At 41.7% G+C, this 20,963-nt stretch overlaps 1 protein-coding gene across 2 annotated transcripts in view; it reads left to right on the forward strand.

Moving 5' to 3' along the window:
• col4a1 (collagen, type IV, alpha 1) overlaps nucleotides 1–20,963 on the forward strand; it is a 105,720-nt gene that overhangs the window by 22,447 nt on the left and 62,310 nt on the right. The window contains exons 7-12 of one of the 2 annotated variants that reach the window (XM_034185807.1): nucleotides 84–137; nucleotides 4,829–4,855; nucleotides 4,972–5,046; nucleotides 6,851–6,913; nucleotides 7,097–7,132; nucleotides 7,247–7,285. In XM_034185807.1, coding sequence (XP_034041698.1) covers nucleotides 84–137; nucleotides 4,829–4,855; nucleotides 4,972–5,046; nucleotides 6,851–6,913; nucleotides 7,097–7,132; nucleotides 7,247–7,285 — 294 coding nt within the window. The remainder of the gene's footprint in view (nucleotides 1–83; nucleotides 138–4,828; nucleotides 4,856–4,971; nucleotides 5,047–6,850; nucleotides 6,914–7,096; nucleotides 7,133–7,246; nucleotides 7,286–20,963) is intronic. The other variant, XM_034185808.1, reaches the window with a different exon arrangement.

Here is a 20,963-nt window from a genome sequence, read left to right on the forward strand (position 1 = left end):
TTGTTTTCGAGGGTTCTGCTTTTTCACTTCTGATGCATAACCAGAACATTTCCTGTTTGCCCCTTCCTATGAATGTGTTCCAGGGAGAAAGAGGCAAGGATGGTATTCCTGGATTTCCCGGTCTTCAAGGACCCCCTGTAAGCAGCTGCACATAACAAATGGCCATCACCATTTAGATCCCGCTGCCACGGCGCGGAATGGGTTCTGTCTATGCAGCCTTCACTGCAAAAACTGTCCCTCTCAAAATGAACCAAATCGTCTGAAATCTAGCCAAATTTTCTTTTATTAAGCAAAAAATCTGCCAGTGGGGTACGAAAAATTTACTTGGTTAGAATTCACAAAACTAGCAAAATGTCAAGGCACTGAATAATCAAAATGTGCCTTAAAATTAGACAGAATTCTTATTTTTTGATTAGTCTCTGTCTTAAAATAAGGAAAACAGTCTTGTTCCTTTTCTTGGATGGTTTCAAATCCATTGCCTTTATTTGTTACTGGATAAATACAGCTTGATATTAGCTGGAAAAACAAGAAAAAGTGATACATTTTGCAAAATAAGACATTATTTCTTATGTAAAAAAAAATGCTTGACAAGATTAGTTTTCTGTTTAGACAAAAATGTAGTCAAAGTTTCTTTAAACAGGTCTTTTTTTAAAAAAAAAAAACTTTCTTAGATATCAGTTTTTGCAGTGTTGGCTGCACAATTGCTTGACATCATATTATTGCAGACCCAAACTTATTACTTATATACTTACTTATATAAACAGAAATTTAATCATAAGAAGAAGAAATTAGACACAAAATACGCAAATTTAAATAGGCATTTATTTGACAGTGCTACTGTCTGCCTTGACTTTTTCAAGTCTTAACTGTTTTCTGTCAGGTAATGTTGAATCCAGTGCTCACACGTTTGCCACTGTTTCAAAACACCCGTTCCCGCTGTTTTAAGGCACCTGTTTGCTTGTAAACTGACCCAAGGGGGGCTTTTTAGCATCGATCCACAGTCCACTTGTCAGATGTGACTGAGGATTTGTTATAATTGGCCTCATGCGCACAGACATCAGCATCAACATGTGTGTGTGTGTGTGTGTGTGTGTGTGTGTGTGTGTGTGTGTGTGTGTGCGTGTGTGCGTGTATGCATGTGTGTGGCATTTGCTGCAAGATTATTTGACCACAAGTTGCAAAAAGCCAAGATATTTGAAATTTAAGTTCTTTTTTCCATTAGCTCATAGAGCATTGACCTTGACCTTTTTTTGGGGGGGGGGGAGGTGAAATCAGGTAACATTCAAATGTCAGCAAGTTCCAGAATACCATCTACTCCTCACTGCTAATGTGACAGGAACTACTGGTCCTTCAGGACAGTTCTCCTGTCATTTCTTGATTCCAGTTTATTTAGGAAACTACGCCATAATGTGACACCACCTTTATTCTATGACATGGAAGACAAAAGGGCCTTTCACATTGCAAGCATTGAGGGCGTTAGGCGTGTTGCAGATCATTCTAAAAACCATTATTTTCAATGAGACGTCACGTCAAAAGCAGAGCTAATGCAATGCCCTGCCGGAGCGCACATTGCCGCTTGTCGTCAAGCTGCCACAGTCAAAGTTCAACCCAATCCAACTTTTGTCACTGTGCGCTGTGACGTAGCTTCGCACTGTCCAATAGAAATGAGGCATCAGGCCAAATCACAGAAGACTGCAGTGCAGAAACCACTCATCTGTATAAAACACTATTATATACAGATCAGTGGCAGAAACGTGTCACAGAACTGCTCATTTATACACAGCCGTTTTCTGAAGAAAATCCTTGCAGATGATTTTTTTTAACCTCAAAATTAATTTCTGATTACTGTAAAAAAAAAAAAAAGGTTCTTACATTAGAACAATTGTAACTAAAATAGTATAAAATATAAGCTTCTTTAGAAACCTTTCTTCATCTGTAAATTAAAACCATAACTTATGTGTTGTTTCAGATTAAATATATATATATATATATATATATATATATATATATATATATATATATATATATATATATATTTATTAACATAAGGAACCTTGGATATTTATTTTTAGACAAATAAAATAGCATGGAAATTAATGTGTACCTTTTTAAGTCTGGTAGGTTATCTGCATTTCAACCAGAAAAAGAGACACTGCAAATAAATACAAAGGTTTATTATAAATGCAACAGGAAATGATTTAACAATGACTGCAGTGTGATTGTTAATTAAGAATTTCTTAATGAGACATAAACTTCATGATGAAATCATTTTTTTAATTGAGTCATTTCAACTTGTAATTACATCAAAATATGTAATTGCCTTTCATGCTGTGATCAGAACAGAGTAATTTCTAAAACATGAATTTGACTAGTCATTTTGAATGTTTTGAAATTATGTTCAATAGGGGCGGGGCTTCTACCTGTGCAAATGTCTTTTTGACTGAACTTTGACTTCATGGACATTTTTAATGATTCATTCATTTAATGTTAAAATATAAACTGAAACAGCATTTTAAAATAATAAAATAGTTTCTGTTTAAAGAACATTTGTTTTATTTTGAAGCGTAGCAGCAGGTGTTGGTTTGCTGGACTCTCTGGACATTTAATTAACCAGATGATAGCCTCGTCTGCAGTTTCAACCTCTGGTGGTGTAGTTGAAGACACATTTCTCCCATTTTGAAGAGCAGAGATGTTTTCTTCTGACTGGACTTCATGATGTTCAGCTCATCACTGGAAGTGCATCTGAATTTAGGTTGCCTGCACAGCAAATGTTCCTGATTGTGGGACAAATAAAAAATATATATTTCTTAAAATATAAAGAAACACTAAACATTTAAAAACAACAACACCCCCCCCAACTTTAAGTTATTTAAAGTTGAGTTTTTGTGGTCTCAAAAGCAACAAAAAAGCTGTAGCTTTATTTGGTAAAAATAGAAATAGACTGAACCATTTACAAATTAAAACATTCACTCAGCTTTAGTGTGATTCTGCAGCTAAAAGACTAAGGTAACATTAGCTGAGCATTAAACCTTCAGCAGTGCATTAATGTCACATTTTATTTTTAAATTATTCTCACCTCAGACAAATTTTCAGAACTAAGGGCCCCTTCACACATAATACGATTGAAGCTGACTAGCGCACGAAGGAGGAATTGCATGCCATTCATGAAAAATCGGAGCCGCCTCCACCGCCTCGTACACCTGTCATTGCTACAATTATTCGGGCACACCAGCGTCTGAAAGACAGAGAGTGCCCTGTGAGATCCCATTCGATCCCTCTCGCGGCAGGTGTCGGGCAAATTCCAGGTGACGCACACGAACATCTTGCCACCACTCGCTTGACACTTAGAAAATGTGTGGCCATTCGCACTGTTAGCACGAAAATAGTGAGCAGGCGATCACTTTCGAGCTGGATGTGAAATTTGTCTAAGTGCCCCCATGAGTGTGGCGTTGCAAAGCAACAGATGTGTGGTGTGCATGTGTATCGCACATGTGCCCCCCCCCCCCCCCCCACACACACACACAGCGTGCAGGGGGAGAGCACACTTGCATGACATGCTGAATGTATTTACAGACATGATCACATGGGGTCAGACAGCCACGTCTGAGCGCACACAGCCGGGCTGCAGTGGCCGCACACAGCGCACGTAGGCAGACTGCTGCATGTGAAACGGACTGTCAGATCACACAGCAGGCGATCTGAATGTCACGTGTGTCCAGTAGAACATGCGCGCCGCAGGACCATGACAATATGACAAGCCAACGGTGCCACAAATAAGCCACTTTCAGTCACGTTTTTTGGTTTTGTTTTGTTTTTAATAAGTTTATCTCCTTGTTGATTTTAGGCATTTTACTGTCAGTGGTAAAGTTCCCATCTGATAATCTGAGCTTTTGTAAATTGCAGGTTCAAATAAAAAAAAAAATACCTGGGTTATTTAACTGCAGGGTTCTGTATTGCGTCCCCTTTTATTATTATTATTTTATTTATTATTGATATCAACCCAGTGAATTTCAGTAATTATACAGATGGCTTTTATTTTATTTTTCTCCATATCAGCGGCATGATGTGGTGCAACACATGCTAGCTGCTTGCACTGTGTTCGTATATGTGCACAAGCGTGCATGAATAGCCAATGTGGTGTGCACGCCTGTGTGATCGTGTGTCCCTCATGACAGCAGGTGGATGGTTCATGGCTCCCCATTTCTTGTTTGGTTCACAGATTTTCTTCCGGTTTCTGCGCCTTTCGTGTTATGTGTGAAGGGCCCTCAGCCCCGTTGCTCAAACTGGCTGTTTGTATATATCCAAAAGTGAGGAATTTCAGATTGTGTGGGTCTGATCCATCACCCTGGCAGTGGTGTCTCACTCTGACCAGGAATGTGGCCTGAACTCCTGCTCCTCCATGTGGCTCTGTCTGCTGTTGTGTTTCTGTACACGGCTTATTAACAGAGCTGACAGAGCTGCTGTAATGTTCAGAATATGGCTTGAAGATCTGAAGTACCTAGTGCACATAGTTCCAGTGATCTAAAAATCACAGTTTAATTAACTTTAATAATTACAAACAAAAAAAAAACAAAAACATTTGACCTACAGTGGCTGATTAGGCCGATCCTCACTCCTTGTGATCAGCAAAATTAGACCTTTCATCATAGTTCCCTCCCATGACTCACACGGGCTCAAGCCGGCATTCTGGTTGGAACACACTGCTGAAATAATCAACACTGGAAACAAACAAAAAAGTTCACTTATGTAATAATTTAACTGTGCAGTGTGCTGTGATTACAATAATCATTCTGATAGAATGTTTTTATCCTCTGTCCCCTTTTCTCAGGGCCTCCCTGGATTTCCTGGAATGAAGGTCAGCTGAAATTTCAGAAATGTTAACATCTACAGTAAATATATCTGATGAGCTGCACCTGCTCTTATGGTGCATTCACCTTTGATGAAATCATTGATCTTTGTCTTCTACTGCAGGGTGATCCTGGTGGTGTTATTGGAATTATTCCCATGAAAGGAGACAGGGGACATCCTGGAATACCTGGACTACCTGTATGTTTTATATAGGATGGTCAATCACGTGCTCTTTGGAACCAACAGTTTGCAGGTCATCGTTCTAACCACTCAACCTGGAGTGTGATTTCACTGATGGACTCTAATCCTCAAATTGATGGAATGCAGTATTTTCCAGAATACAAGTTGCAGGATTTTTATTAGTTTAGGAGGTCTTGTGACTTATAGTGCAGGTGAGACTTTCAGCTCCGTTAGACCAAACATAACACCTGCCTCCAGCTGATCCTGTCCTCCAGCTAAAAGAGGTAACATTTACAGCACTGCTGGCTTTTGCACATACTAACAGCACATTCTGGGAAGTAACAGATATATCCAGTGGCAAGGGCTGGCCAATTCCCACTCCAGCGACTGACTGGACGATAGGTATTAAATGGGCTTAAATGCCTCAAAAGTCTGCATTTAAGCAGAATTCAACGATTTCATAAATGCCGCCATTGACACAATTTTAACCAATCAGAAAAAAAACCTAGGTTTGCTTGTGGAACTGCTGTGACGTAGTGTGAGCACAGAAAGCTGGTGGACAGGCACTGATGTAAAAGTCCTCTATCCCCCCCCCCCCCCCCCCCCCACTCTCTCCCTCTCTCCCGTTCGGCTGTCCTCTTTAGCTGAGCTCCGAGCTGCGGCTTCACAGCCTCGCAACGTTGAAGGGACTGATTTTCAGTCACAATTCAGTTAATTTTTCGGAATATCCATGCTCTGCGGCACAGACCATTTGAACCCGAGAGCTGGGAAGAAATTTGCCATTACGGGTGGATTAAAACTCGTCTCTGGTACCGGCTCACGGAAGAAAGAGCTCACCTTCAGCGCAGAAACTGGCCACTCCCCCTCCTCTCTTGCCATTTGGCAGTGAACAGCAGAGAGCAGGCAACACAAAAGAGGTTTCACAGACGTGGTTTCTCTCCAGCATCGGAAAATCCTGCATGTTGGTTCGAGAAATTCCGTTCTGCGAATTACATTGGTAGCGGAACCCGATACCGATCCAGGATCTGGGATGTTGATTGCCACTTACGTGCTTTGCTCCTTCTATACTGAAGGGCAACACTGGCAGAGTTGTGAACCTCTGTGCCCATGTGACCTCACACATCACTGTTATAGCAGCCAACATGGCCGCCTTCTGGTGGCATTAGACCAGCCATACAAAAACGCTCTTAACTTAACATAAATGATCACACATGCCTACAACTTTTCATATGGGCTGTCAATATCATAATCTACCAACCCAATCATAAATTATCAGTGGGTTTTCTTTTTCTTTAAGAAGGATATTTTATTTTGTTCTGCTGAGATCTTCATTCTCACCCTTCACATCTAGTCTGGAGCCTAGGTGGGGTTTCTGGTTCAGTCACCGATGGGTCAACCAATGCGGCAGGTAGTACCGGGCTACAAGCTTATCAGTAGCAGGCAAACCAGAGCCTGACCTGACTTGAAATGGCCCAAAACACATCTAATCTGTGGTCCAATACATGTTTGTCCATAGTCATTATTTTATTACATGATGAACCATAGCGTTTCTTGTGAAATATGAGTTTCAAGAAAAATGTGAATTATACTCCTGTGCCATTTCTATATGTTTTTTTTCCTCATTATTAAACATTTTTGACAGGTGTGACTTATACTCTGGAAAATATGATATTACGCTGTGAAACCACCTGCTGAAGTGACTATTTGCAGACTGTTGGCACTCCTCTAGTCAAAAAACTGCACATTTTTAATACAGAGAGAACCCGTTTAATTTAAATTTTTGTGTAATTGAAAAATATCTCTTCACATTTTCCTCTTCCAGGGACCAGTTGGACCCCCCGGTTCTACCGGCCCTCAAGGACCTCGTGGCTATGACGGACTCAGAGTGAGTTAATTCCGTTGCATCACCCTATGGAGTCACTGCTAGACTTTATTAGTCAAAGAACATTAACAGTACCTGGATAACTACAAAAGTAGCAACACATAATCGAGTGTCACTGTAATGAATTTTCATCATCTATAAGAAAGTGCTTATTTATCATTAAAAAAGGATGTATTGTATTTTTAGGGTGATCCTGGCACCCCTGGCCTTCAAGGAGAGCCGGTAAGACAAATGAATGACGTTATCATACAAAAAAAAAAGAAAGAAAGAAAGAAAAAGAAACAACATGAAGAAAAAAGAACTTTACAATTTCTTTTTTCTTGTTCTTTCCCACAGGGTGACCGGATAAAATTTGAAGGCGAAAAAGGACAAAAGGTGAGAATACCCAATAAATACATGAATAAATAATATGAAATTATTACCTTTGTCACATTATGCTTTCAGTCTAGCGTGCTGGCACTTTATACATAGCACATATTGATAATAGTGTCGTAAAATAATCTTATGTTCTACACTCACTTTATTAGGTACACTTTTCTAGTTGTGGGTTGGACCCCGTTTTTCCTTCAAAACTGCCTTAATTCTTCATGGCACAGATTCAATAAGGTGTTGGAAACATTCCTCTGAGGTCTTGGTCCAAATTGAGATGAAAGTATCACGCAATCACCCATTCAACCAGTCTGTCCATTCTCCTCTGACCTCTGACATCAACAAGGCATTTTCAACCAAAAAATTGCCACTCAGTGGATATTTTCTCTTTTTCGGACTATTGTCTATAAACCCTAGAGATGGTTGTGCGTGAAAATCCCAATAGATCAGCAGTTTCTGAAATACTCAGACCAGCCTGTCTGACACTAACAATCATGCCTCCTTCAAAGTCACTAAAATCCTCTTTGGTCCCCATTCTGATGCTCGGCTTGAACTTCAGAAAGTCATCTTCACCACGTCTAGATACCTAAATGCATTAAGTTGCTGCAAAGTGATTGGCTGATTAATTATTTGTGTTATTGTGTTGTGGTCAGCAATTCAACAGGTGTACCTAATAAAGTGGCCAGTGATTGTATAAAGGTAGCAATAATGGAAATACATCTCTGCGTTAGTTATTCATTTATGTGATTTTAACATTAATCACTATGCAGCAAACAATGAAGTAGCATCAGGATAATTTTTGTAATACTTGTGCTGTAATAATAGCCAGTTAACTTCATAATCATTTGATACTACAGAATAGATTAAATGCATAAAATTGTCTTTGTACAGTGTTTTGGATTTTCATAATTTTTAAATATTATTTTAATATGCAAAATGTGTATTTCGGATTGAGATATTTCTTATAAGGGATTGTGTTTGTTTTTGTGAAGTGCACTTGAATACCTTCAAAAGTTTAGATTTATTAGTAGTCTTAAAGCAGGACAACAAAACAATTTACGTTTTGTCCTTCAGTCCTTTAATACTTTAAACTTAACAATAAAGTACAGAGTCATTGGAAATGTACAGTATGTGGCAGTTTCAGAGTAAAAAATATTACGTAGGACTTCTTAATGTTATTGTCTTTAAATAAATAAAAAAAATGTAGATGTTTTCTCTTTGAGTATATCCAGCAGGTGGCAGTGTTTTATTTACTACTGTAAATAAGACTGCACAAGATAATTGGCAAAATATGATTTAATCCCTCCGTGACCCTTAACTGGAGTAAGTGGTTGAAGATGAGTGGTTGATGATTTAATCCCTCTATTTAGAATAAACTGACCTCCGTCTGAACTATTTCTGGATGATTTTTCAGGCCTTAAATGAAGGAATGGATGTATATTAACAAATGAAATTGACCGTAAAAACATGAAAAGTCTTTGAGTCACACTGTCTGCAATGAAATAGATGTCAAAGTAAAATGTAAGGATTACGGAAGCGTATTGCATTCACTTGATAAATTAATTTTTTGGTTTGTTTTTCGGAGTAATTATTTGTGTTTTTCTGAGTAATTTATTTTTTGTCTGTTTTTCGGAATAATTATTTCTGTTTTTCTGAGTAATTTATTTTTTTTTTTTTGTTTTTTGGAATAATTATTTGTGTTTGTCTGAGTAATTTATTTTTTGTCTGTTTTTCAGAATAATTATTTCTGTTTTTGAGTTTTTCTGTTTTTCATAGTAATTTATTTTCATGGTTGGTTTTTCAGAGTAATTTTTTCCTGATTTTCTGAATATGTTTCTTCTTTGTTTTTTTTCTTCCACTTTTTTTTTCTGAGTTTAGAGAGCATTTGAAGACGCATTCATTCATTGAAAGCTTGATTTGGTAACAAATCAAGCTTTGTTTTTAAGACACTGGGAGACTGTCCTGTCTTTAAGTCATATCAATGGTATTATCATTAGCTTGTCAACTCTACACAGACACCTGAGGACTTTGCGGCTGTTCAGAAGGAAAGTCCATTCAGATCTGCTAGACATAGCAGTTTTTCTCCAGGATCAGTTGGACAGATGTTGTTGTGTGGGCCGCTGAAGAGGAGGTACTGCTGGCCCACCACCACTAGAGGGCGCCCTGCCTGGAGTGCGGGCTCCAGGCACCAGAGGGCGCTGCCGCCTCACAGGAGCAGCCAGGACGACAGCTGTCATCCATCACTAGAGACAGCTGATCCCAATCAAGACGGAGGTATATCAGCAAGACGGCATCTCCACCTCATTTGCAGAGATATCGCCATACCTAAGAGGTAACGTACTCAGCCAATTGTATTCTTGACGATAATACTTTGTTGCTTGTGTGTTGGATAGCAGATAGTGAGTAGTACAGCGGGAGATTGTATTGGACTTCTTGGATAAGTACTCACACTCCTGCACTCACCAGTATTTTCCTGACGAGAGGTGGAGGTGCACTCTCCACCCTCCGTGTTGCTGGGTGCAGCCGCATCCACACCTGACTGTTTCTGTTTCCTGCCAGCAGTACCGGATCCGGCGAGCGGAGGCAGTGGCCACCTGGGAATTCGGGACTTGGCGGCTCCAGTATCCCCGGGGTCCGGTGGCGGCGGAGATCGGGTTGGTTCCGGTTCGACTTGGACAGACGTCTCCTATCGTCGAGCCTGCCCACACGACACCTTTGAATTAGACTTAATCTCTCTATTGTTATCAGTTGTATTTGTTGTGCCCTTTTTTCACAACAGTAAAAACAGTGTATTTGATTCCTCCATTGTCCGTTCATTGTCGCCCCCTGTTGTGGGTCCGTGTTCCTACACTTTCACAACAGGATATCTCGGCCAGCGTCATGGATCCCGAGGGGCGTCAACCGGCTGTTGAACGGCCAATGGAAGAACAGGACGCGCAGGTGTCCGCGGGGGGTAATCGGTGAGTTGCAGCGGATCCTCACCGCTTTCACGACTCGGTTAGATTTGATGACCGAGCAGAACGTCCTCCTGAACCGCAGGGTGGAGGCTCTCGCCGCGCAGGTGGAAGCGCGCCCTCCGGGCGCCGCTGCGGCACTCCCTCCCGCAGACCCTGTGCGTAGCGTTGACGTTCCACTGGTTGTTCAACGACCTCTCCCACCTTCCCCGGAAGCATACATAAGCCCCCCAGAGCCGCACGGAGGCTGTGTGGAGACGTGCGCGGATTTTCTGATGCAGTGTTCGCTCGTCTTCGCACAGCGTCCCGTTATGTACGCGACCGATGCTAGTAAAGTAGCTTATGTTATAAACCTGCTTCGCGGTGAGGCACGCGCTTGGGCTACAGCGCTCTGGGAGCAGACTTCACGTCTCCTTCTGACATACGATGGGTTTGTAAGGGAGCTCAGAACCGTGTTCGATCACCCTAATAGAGGCGAGACCGCTTCAACCGTGCTACTGTCAATGAGACAGGGGCGCCGGAGCGCAGCTGCCTATGCAGTCGACTTCCGCATTGCGGCTGCGAGATCCGGCTGGAATAGCACTGCCCTCCGCGCCGCCTTTGTAAACGGACTGTCTTTGGTTCTTAAGGAGCACCTGGTGGCTAAGGACGAACCGCGGGACTTAGATGGGCTCATCGATCTCGTCATACGGTTAGACAACCGGTTAGAAGAACGTCGGCGGGAACGAGACGAAGGGCGTGGCCGGGTACGCGCCGTCCCTCTCCCTTCCGGTTCCGACCGCGCTCCGCCTTCCCCACGCTCCACGGCCCCTGCGCTCCGTGGGGCCACAGCTCCCCCTACTGACGAAGCTATGGACACGAGTAGGGCAACATTTAGGGCACCAGATGCACAGAGGAGACGGGCCCATGGAGCTTGTTTTGTTTGTGGTGCAATAGAGCACCATATGAGAGACTGCCCCGAGCGGTTAAACTCCAACGCCCGCCCCTAGAAACTGGGCTAGGGGTGGGCCGAGACATTCACGTGGGACACACCCACATCGCCACACGACTCCCAGTTATGATCCTTTATGAGGACTCAACCCTGAAGGCCCCAGCACTGGTGGACACGGGCTCTGAGGGGAATCTGCTGGACAGCAGATGGGCCAGGGAGATAGGGCTCCCTCTGGTGGCGCTTACCTCACCTGTACAGGTTCGGGCACTAGATGGCTCCCTACTCCCTCCAATCACGCATAAGACACCACCTGTAACGCTGGTGGTGTCAGGAAACCACCGGGAGGTGATCGAGTTTTTTGTGACTCAGGCCACTTCCCGTGTGGTTTTAGGTTTTCCCTGGATGTTGAAGCACAATCCCCGGATTGATTGGCCGTCCGGGGTAGTGGTTCAGTGGAGCGAGACCTGCCATCGGGTGTGTCTAGGTTCCTCGTTTCCTCCCGGCTCCCAAGCTAAGGAGGAGGTCAGAGTCCCGCCCAATCTGGGGAGACTGCCGTGGAGTACCACGACCTTGTCGACGTGTTAGAGGAGGAGAGGAGGAGAGAGAGAGAGAAATGTCATTACATAATTTTGTATTGGAAAAACATAATTGGCGCCCAACCTTGTAAGAACGTGCATAGATCTGCTGGAACCAATGCATACTTTGTCAAATCGGCTGTGTCTCAATTCAGGGGCCGCATCCTTCGAAGGCTGTGTTCTATGAAGATCTGACCTTCCATGACTACAGAAGCCAAACCAACCATTCTGAAATGAGAGGGTCTAGACCACAGAGCATTTTGAGATTGCGTCATTATCTTATCCTAGCCCCACCCCGTCGCCTAGCCACCTTGACAGCTGTACATAACAAGATGGCATAGTGGGCATAATCTATAATTTAGTAATCATTTTTCAATATATAAACATTACTTATTTATAATTATACATACAGAGCCAGAAATCACCGTTTTGTTTGTTTGTTTTTAATTCATGGACCATATTGTCTTGGGGGGAAAAAATTGTCCAATTGTTGATACCCTTTGTTTTTGGGGGAAAGGAAGGTGTATTCGTTGAACACATTCAAAGAGTCTTCAAGGCGGGTCAGTCTAATCGCACCGCTATGACTTATGTGGTCATCCAGTGCAGCCTTTGAAGGATCTGGCCCCTGAATTGAGACACAGCCTATGTTTAAGAAACTGAAAATAAATCTGAGACCAGATCTTCCACAAAATATAATGACTTGTTTCGAGTCCCAAGATCACCCCTACAAATAATTCCACAAATATCCATCCAAATATGCTCAGTCCTGTTCAGTCAGACAAACTAACAGACCTGACTTCCTTGGTGGTGGAGGTAATTGAGTATTTGCGCTTCAATATTGTGGATTAGTGTTTTTTGTTATAACCTCTGAGCAGGTGGTTCTATGGGTTATGGGTTGGACTACCAATACATTGACTGGGGTTTGATTCCAAGTGTGTGCTTTGGGCTACCTCTCTGTACCTGGGACAAGACACCTCCTCTGTGTTATCATAGTCCACCCAGCTGTAAATGGTACCAGCCTTGACTGGGGAATCTGGGATGAACTGGCGTCCCATCCAGGGAGAATCATAAAATCCCATCTCCTTCATGTTCCAGTTTGCAGTGATAAACACAGAGCTGATGGGCCTCATTGCCTGTATTGGACTTACTACTTCTTCTCCGCCAAAGCGGTTATGTGTTTACCCGTGTCTGAAGGTTTGTCTATTTGTAACATGGATTATGGACTGGTTCTAAAGAATCTTGTTGGAGAGGTTGTAAATTGAATTCTTCTTTCTAAGGTTGTCCCTTTCTAATGGGCACACATACCAGATTAGACAGGTTTAATTTGTACAGCTGTAAGTCATCAGCTGCGTGCACTTTTTTGTGCGAATGACAGTTTAGTCTTCGTGTCATTGCTTCCATCTGGTGTTTAGGTTTATGGCGAAGCAGAATGGACGTAGGAAGAAAACAAGCCGTAGAAGTCAAAGTAGAAAACGCCACTTTGAAGTACCTTAAGATTACGGTACTTTTGTTTAGAAAGCCGTCATAGCCACACGGGTTAGGCTGCTTTGTGTTCCTTGGATTCTCTGAGTTTATAACAATGTCTGCTTGCCTGGATAGAGAGAGAGAGAGAGAGAGAGAGAGAGAGAGAGAGAGACAGACGGCGATCAGCAGGTGACGAAGGACTATTTGGTAGTACTTAACGGGGAGCAGCTGCATTCTGCTTCAGTGGTGTTGACAATATTCAAGCTTGTTCCTTTGTTGCATTAACGTGCTTTAACTCCCCTGGTGGATGTTGAAAAAACAATCGCGTTAATCCAGAACCAGGAGCTCCGTAGCCGCGAGCCAGCAGGTTTTCAGTAATAAAACACACATGTAGTCCGTTGTTGGAGCCAATATTCATTTTCCTCTGTTTGTGTTATGACACTGATTGCAGCAGGTGTTCCTTTACTTTTCTTGAGTTTTCGAAATCGCTCCTGTGAAATTGGCTTAAAAACACTTGAAAAATGGAGAAGATAATTAGAAGTAACATATTCTTGCATTTAACTCTCAAGCGACCAAGCTATTTTAGCGACTAATATGGTAGGATAAAGATAGCATCAAATAAAAAAAATGGTGACAAGCAAATATGCCAATACTTTAACACAATTCTCAATGAACCCATCAGTCATCCTTTGTGACAGTCATGAGCTAAGCTTTTTAATCTTTTTAAGCTTTTGCTTCTGCCTGCACCCTTTCGGGCACATGGGTACGTTGCTAAATTGTTTTCTTTATTAGTATTCTTGCTATTTTGAGTCTGTGTGTGCCGAATAAATTCAGCTATTTTCATCCTCACTCTGGGCATCAAAAATCAGTCTCACTGCTTGTGCAGCTTTAAATCTTGCTATTCTAGGTCTGCTGGCCGTGCTTCCCTGCAAAACAGTGAAATATAATGATTAGAGTTGGCAAATTACAATACGATCTAAAGAAGCTATAATGTCCAAAATCTCATAGATCTTCCTTTGGGGTCACAAGTTTGGATGATACACTGATTGGCGGATCATTGCAAAATTCTCTGAACAAATGCAGGACAAATAGAGTGACAAATTCATGGTAGGACACGTTTTTATGATTAAAATTAGAAAATCAGTGCACAAAAATATATGCCCAGGGTAAAAATGACCCAATTTGGTCGCTTGAAGGTTAAACTGTATTTTATGCAGAAGAGAACAAGTGCTGAGATCAGATTATTCAGTGCATCTTTCCAGTGTTTTCCCATTATTTTATAACACGCTAATTTCATTAAAAGGTACATTGAAGGTGAGCACATGTAAGAAGGAAAGTCAGGGGCAATAACAGTCAGACGTGGCACTCCTCAACTTGGCAAAGTGTGGCAAAGAGTGCCTTGTGTATTATAGATGACATAACCTTTAAAGGGGACGTGATGCACTACATTGCTGTATTAACCTACTCAGAAACAAGTGATGCATGGGGACATTTTGTTTCCAAAGTCAATACCTTCCCCAGGAAAAACGAGAGGTCTGTGATCAAGCGCACAAAGTCATACTCCTCCTCCTCTTACCCTCTTTCCCGTGCTAGTTGCTTGCTTGTGGTGCACGCAAGCAACTGTGACAACATTTACCAAGCAACTGGTGAGAAATTTTTTGTGATGAAAAGCCTGACGAACCGGTTGTCTGCCTGGGTGGTTGCCATTCAGGATCCAAGGTGGCTACATGTGAATGTGGTGATGTGCCAAAGCAGTACATGCTCCCACACTGGACTTGTATTTTTTTTTTTTTTTTTAATAGTCCTTTTGCGTGCCTTTCAAGGCGTTGAATCAGAATGAGCAAATTCACATCTTCATGTGGTGCACTCATGATGTGTGAAGTTTCACTGAGATTGATAAAGTTGTATAGAAGTTGCGGTTACGAAGTCCACATCATGCAGCATGATGTATTAACTCAAGTCAGAAGCACAAATATATTTTGTTGAAGATGTCACACAAGAATTATTTTCCTACATGCACATCTTCATATAGTGTGCTAGCACTGTGTGATGTTTTATTGAAATTCACCAAACTGTTTAAGAGGAGCAGTACTAGGGCAGGTAGATCCCCTGTGACAGACTGATGGCCCTGTCTCCAGTCTGTACCACACTTCTTGCCCAGTGACTGAAGTGACTCTCATCTGGAAGGTTCAGAAAATGTATGGCTGGGTGACCAGGTAGAGCTTTGGACAGCGTGATGTCCATACTCAGTCTATCCCCCCAATGTATTCATCTTTGGAAGATTCTGAGCCTGTGCCAGCTCCATAATGTTCTCCTTTTTATATGTACTCATACAGGCAGCATGTGCTTTAGGTCTGTTACCTATTTTCACACTGTTGCACCATCCTCTGGCGGCTGGATCTAACAAAGCATCAGAATCTGAATGTGATGCTGCCGGCACCTCCGGCCTCTCAATGGTTAATTTTAAAAAGCTCTGAGGCAGTTGTGATGGAGTCATTTATTTGTATATATTTGTGTGAGAATGTTAGACAGACTGAGAGAACTGTTTGTGGGTACTGTAGCTGTGTACTTTCTGTAAATCTCGTCCAAAGCCCCCAATAGGTTTTTGGGTGGATGCCATGCACATGTCTATAGCAACAGCTGGATGATGGAGTGTAGCAGGAGGAGAGCAACGCAAGACTGAGCCAAGGCAGTGTAGGCCAGTTCCCAGGCCTCGGTCTCTGGAGACCCCAGAAAACAGGAAGCAGGATGGGGTGGAGGGAGCTGAGAGGGCTGAATCCAGCTGTAGATAGATATCTGGCTGCTGCCCACCTGCACGGAATGGCGACTTTTCTTGATATACCACCAGTGTCAAACTGTCAAGGTTCACAGTACATTGAGATGTCGACCTTTCGGGTGATCATCTTTGGGCAGGATACGCTTTGCAAACCTGCCTGTTGGATTGGCTAATTCATAATTTAACGGGTGCCATATTTTGAATAGCCCTACGATAGATTGGTGTCCTGTCCTGCCTCTCGCCCATTGACTGCTGGGATAGGCTTCAGCTTCCCATGACGCTTAATTGGATTTAGCAGGTACAGAAAATCAGTGAATGTTGTTAATACGATAACTACCCAGTTGAGTATGATAGAGCCTAGTGTGTGGTACTCTTGTCCTGTATAGCACCAGGGCCTTTTGGTGACATAATTATCTCCACATTCTTTAGCGTAAAACAGACGAGAGTTTGCGACTCCCCTGGATGGAACACCGATTGGATGCAGATTACTTTCTCAGTCAAGGCTAACAATCATTTACAGCTGGGTAGACTTGGACAAGACACATGAAGTGTCTTGTCCAAGGACACAGACGGGTAACAAGAGCGGGAATCAAACACAGGCCTACATAATGGTGTCCCAACTCCTCATCCCACTGAGCTACCTGTGCAGTGACCTGTACATAGTGTTTGTAGTCTTTTATAATTGCTATTTGTCAACAGATTATCATATATGGATATTTTGGAAAGTTTACCTCGTCACAGGCAAAATTATCCCAAACACAACATTTGATAATCCGCAATCCCAGTAACGTAACCTCCAGGCAATAACCTGTTTTGTTTAGCCATGGCAACAGCATGTTGCATCTCATGACAGGCCTCTTCAAGGCACAAATGTCAAATTACAAATGGAGAAGGGACTTTTTTTACATGTAGAAAACTGAATTTTAAAAAAGTCCAGTTTTGTCAGTAACTCCAAATATTTCCTAACCATTTCGAAAAATGCAAAATTTGAAAAAACAAAACAAAAACAAAAACATTTGTTTGACAAAATATAAAAAAATTCCTCATCATGTTTTATCTCATTTAATTATATTTGCTAGTCTATATGTTTTATTCACATTTGAGATTTTAATTGTAACTGTTGTTACAGATGTGGATTTTTAGTTTTATTATTGTTCTGATGTAATGTTTAGCATTTGTAAATTTCCTCATTTAAAGTGCTATAAAATAAATAATAATAATAATATTGTTGTTGTTGTTGAATTTGAGAATGTCTCAAGTCAACAGATTTTTCTGTATTTTTTTTAAGAAATAGCTTTTCTTGCATATGTTCAAACTCTATAATAAATCATTACTTTTGTGTACATGTCATTTAGGTGCAAACTGTTCCAAAACAACCAATAGGCTGTAAAGGGTGAAGGACTTTTATTTAGCATTAAAACCATGATGCCACAGTGTTGCACCTTTTGCACATTTTCCGTATAATGTGCACACACTCTGTTATTCTCTGCAGCTGATGAACACTAACAGTGGGATCACTTTCTGGAACTGCCTGTGCTTTTGGACAAATGTGTGCATTTTAAAATAAATAGCTGCCATCTGAGTGACATGAAGTTTGTCTTTGCCTGCAGGGCTGCGGGACATCGTGTGGAAAATGTGACTGCAGCGGTGTGAAAGGAGCAAAGGTGAGACCTCCCATTGATTTACTGTTGTCACTATCTGTGGGCACCTATTTGATAATATTCGACTAAAGTTTTATCCATTGGTGGATCAAACAACAGGATGTCCCAGTTTGTGGTGCAGATCAGTGCAGAGTCTGTATGTTCATAGCAGCTTAAAGCAGCTGTAATGACATTTGGCACATTTTGACAAATGGGCTCATATCAGGGTGGTGCACTGTGGAAAAATCATGGATGGAACTCAATCATTAGAGCATGAACACGCTAACAGCTGGGATTCAACCCATATTCCCATCAGATGGAGGAAGGATACGGATGCAGATGCAGAAGCAACAGGAACATTAGCACTGGACTCACGATGGTCTCGAGCTTTCAACACTCAAATGGGGATAATAACTGACCGGAACATGACACATTCTGATTATTTTTCATAGACTGTATATATACTGGACAAAGCTTGTGCAACATCACCCAAAGGTTTTCCATAGAGAACAGGGGCCTCATGTACAAAATAAAGACTTGCATGGACTTTCTACTGAAAGTTGGTGTACACACAAATATATTCAGATGTCTGAAAGTGTACGTAGGCATGAATTCATGCACGTTCCGTTTGTACATCCCACTGAACATGGAATTGAGCATGGAACCAAACTCCTCCCTGGTCACGCTGCATTTAAATATGCAATTTTATGTAAATAGGCCCTTTGAGCAGGGACAACGTCACATCAGACAACATGAACGCAGGAAAGAAATTAAATTATAGATGACTGGAAATTATGTGGAGACACACAGGGACAGTTTGTTCGATACGCAGTTAAACGGATTCATCATGAAACTGGAAAAATGTTTGTGGAAACTACAGAGCGTAAGTGTGTGTGAGGCCGCACACACACACACGTAGAACAGCATGCACACACCGAACTTAAAAAGGCGTGGCGCCCATCTGCTGACGGTGTGACGTTCACGATTTACACATGTTTATTGACAAATAAACCTTAAATAGGTTTATTTAAGGTTTATAAGGTTGGTACAGTATGTACCAACCCTCTGGAAAAGATCCATTATTGTTCCAATCGCCAAAAAATCGTGCTCACTTGGAAATAATGACTATAGGCCAATAGCTTTAACATCTGTTGTAAGCAAGTGCTTTGAAAATATTATGCTATTTTTCCTTAAGACGTTTGTTAACCCTGTACTTGATCCATTCCAATTTGCTTATAGGCAGAGTAGAGGCACTGACGATGCCATTAACAGCTTAACCCACTTTTCACTTAAGCACTTGGAAGATCCTACTGCTTATGCACGGATTTTATTGGTTGATTTCAGCTCAGCCTTTAATACATTACAGCCATACCTGTTGTTGTCCAAGTTAAAGGAAATGAATGTTAACCCACTTTTAATCAGATGGTATCATTCCTTTTTAACTAATAGATTACAACAAGTTAGAGTTAATCAAGCTCTTTCGGTACTCAAATCATCAAATACAGGTGTACCACAAGGCTGTGTCAGTTCTCCTGTTCTCTTCACTCTTTATACTAATAACTGTACAAATAACTACTGCAATAACTTTGTTTTTAAATTTTCTGATGATTCAGCTATTTTGAGCCTACTGCACAAGGATTCAAGTCCAACAAAGTACTTCCTTGAAGTGAAACACTTTGTGCAGTGGTGTGATGACAACCACTTGGTTTTAAATGTCAATAAAACCAAGGAAATGATTCTGGATCCAAGGACTGTTGGGGACCATACTCCTGTGGTCATACATGGTATTCCCATTGACCAGGTCAACTCATACAAGTACTTGGGGCTGCACATAGACAATACCTTCAGCTGGACTGCACATGTGGACAGTTTGTGCTCCCGATTCCATCAAAGACTTTATTTCCTTCGTAGACTTCGTTTGTATGGAGTCAATCAGAAAATTATGTTGTTGTTTTACCAGGCAGTGTTAGAGAGCCTAGTTAGGTATGGCATGACTGCCTGGTACGGCAATCTTTCTGTACAATTTAAAACGAAACTTAACAGACAAATTGATGATGCAATGAAGATAATCGGAAAGAAACAATATCAGTCCCTCAGTTCACTCTATGAAGAGTCTGTTTTGAAAGCAGCTCAGAGGATACTGATGGATTCAGTTCATGTTCTTCACGCAGAGTACACTCTCCTTCCTTCTGGGAGAAGGTACAGAGTTCCTCGGAGTAGGCTGAATAGATTTAAAAATTCATTCGTCCCCATGTCTATTAAATTGTTAAACAATAATGTTTAAAATTGGAATTATGCAATATTTATGGTGTTTCTCCTGACTCCTGTCATGTTAATTTGTTATGGATGTGGTTGTGTTTTTATCTGTATTGTTTGTTTTCTCTTTTCTTGTAAGGCACCTAGCATGAGTCCAAGACAAATTTCCCTGAGGGGACAATAAAGTGTATCGTATCGTATCGTATCATAAATACTGAACACATGAAGCCTGTTAAGAAGCTCTGCAGCTCACCATCAAGCAAAAATTAAAAAAAGACATTAACAATAGTTAGAAAAACATATTTGAATGCGCACATGCCCAAATGTGCCCGCTCTGGGTTTTGCTCGGAACAATTACACGAATTAACTGTTTAAACACAATCTCCCCCCATTGTGCACTGTGCTGCTTCCACATGTGATTTGAACATTGAAAGAATGAAAATGTTTCCTATTAACAGAAACAAATTCATCATGTGATGGTGCCTTTATAGCAACATGTGTGCAGTTAACAGCTCTGATTACATTCGGGAGACCGGCTCTCGCTGCAAAATGTGCTGTAATGTTGGAATGTACCTGATGACATTTGGATGATTGCGGCTCAGTGCAAGGTTGACTGGCATGCTCCTGACCGATCAGTCAGGTCACGCTAAAATGCCCCGTGATCAGCACCTGTGTGGGCACAGACAACCCCTGGCTCATCGCCGTATTGCATTCTGGGCCAACTGCAGTTCTGCGCGCAGCTCCGGTCACAGTGGCCTTGGTAATCAAAGCTGGTTTATGAGCCAGTTATCCTCATTTGGACGTAAATCCTCGCATTCTCTGAAAACACACGTCAGATTGCACCATTTTCAAGGTCCTCGGACAACGCCACTGTTAGTGCTGTTTTAAGCATCACTTTGTGCATGCTTTTATATCCGTACATATAATTGCAAACACGTGGGTGTGTTAAATGTTCATCATTGAGTCTCTGATGTACACATCACTCTAATTACTTCTTGTTTTCACACTATTAACGGTTCCCAGCACCACCTTCACATGTCCACAGTGGAACAATAGCTGCAGAAACGTGCGTATGCCAGCCTGGATTT

The sequence above is a fragment of the Thalassophryne amazonica genome, chromosome 14, assembly GCF_902500255.1.
Source record: "Thalassophryne amazonica chromosome 14, fThaAma1.1, whole genome shotgun sequence".
NCBI lineage: Eukaryota > Metazoa > Chordata > Actinopteri > Batrachoidiformes > Batrachoididae > Thalassophryne > Thalassophryne amazonica.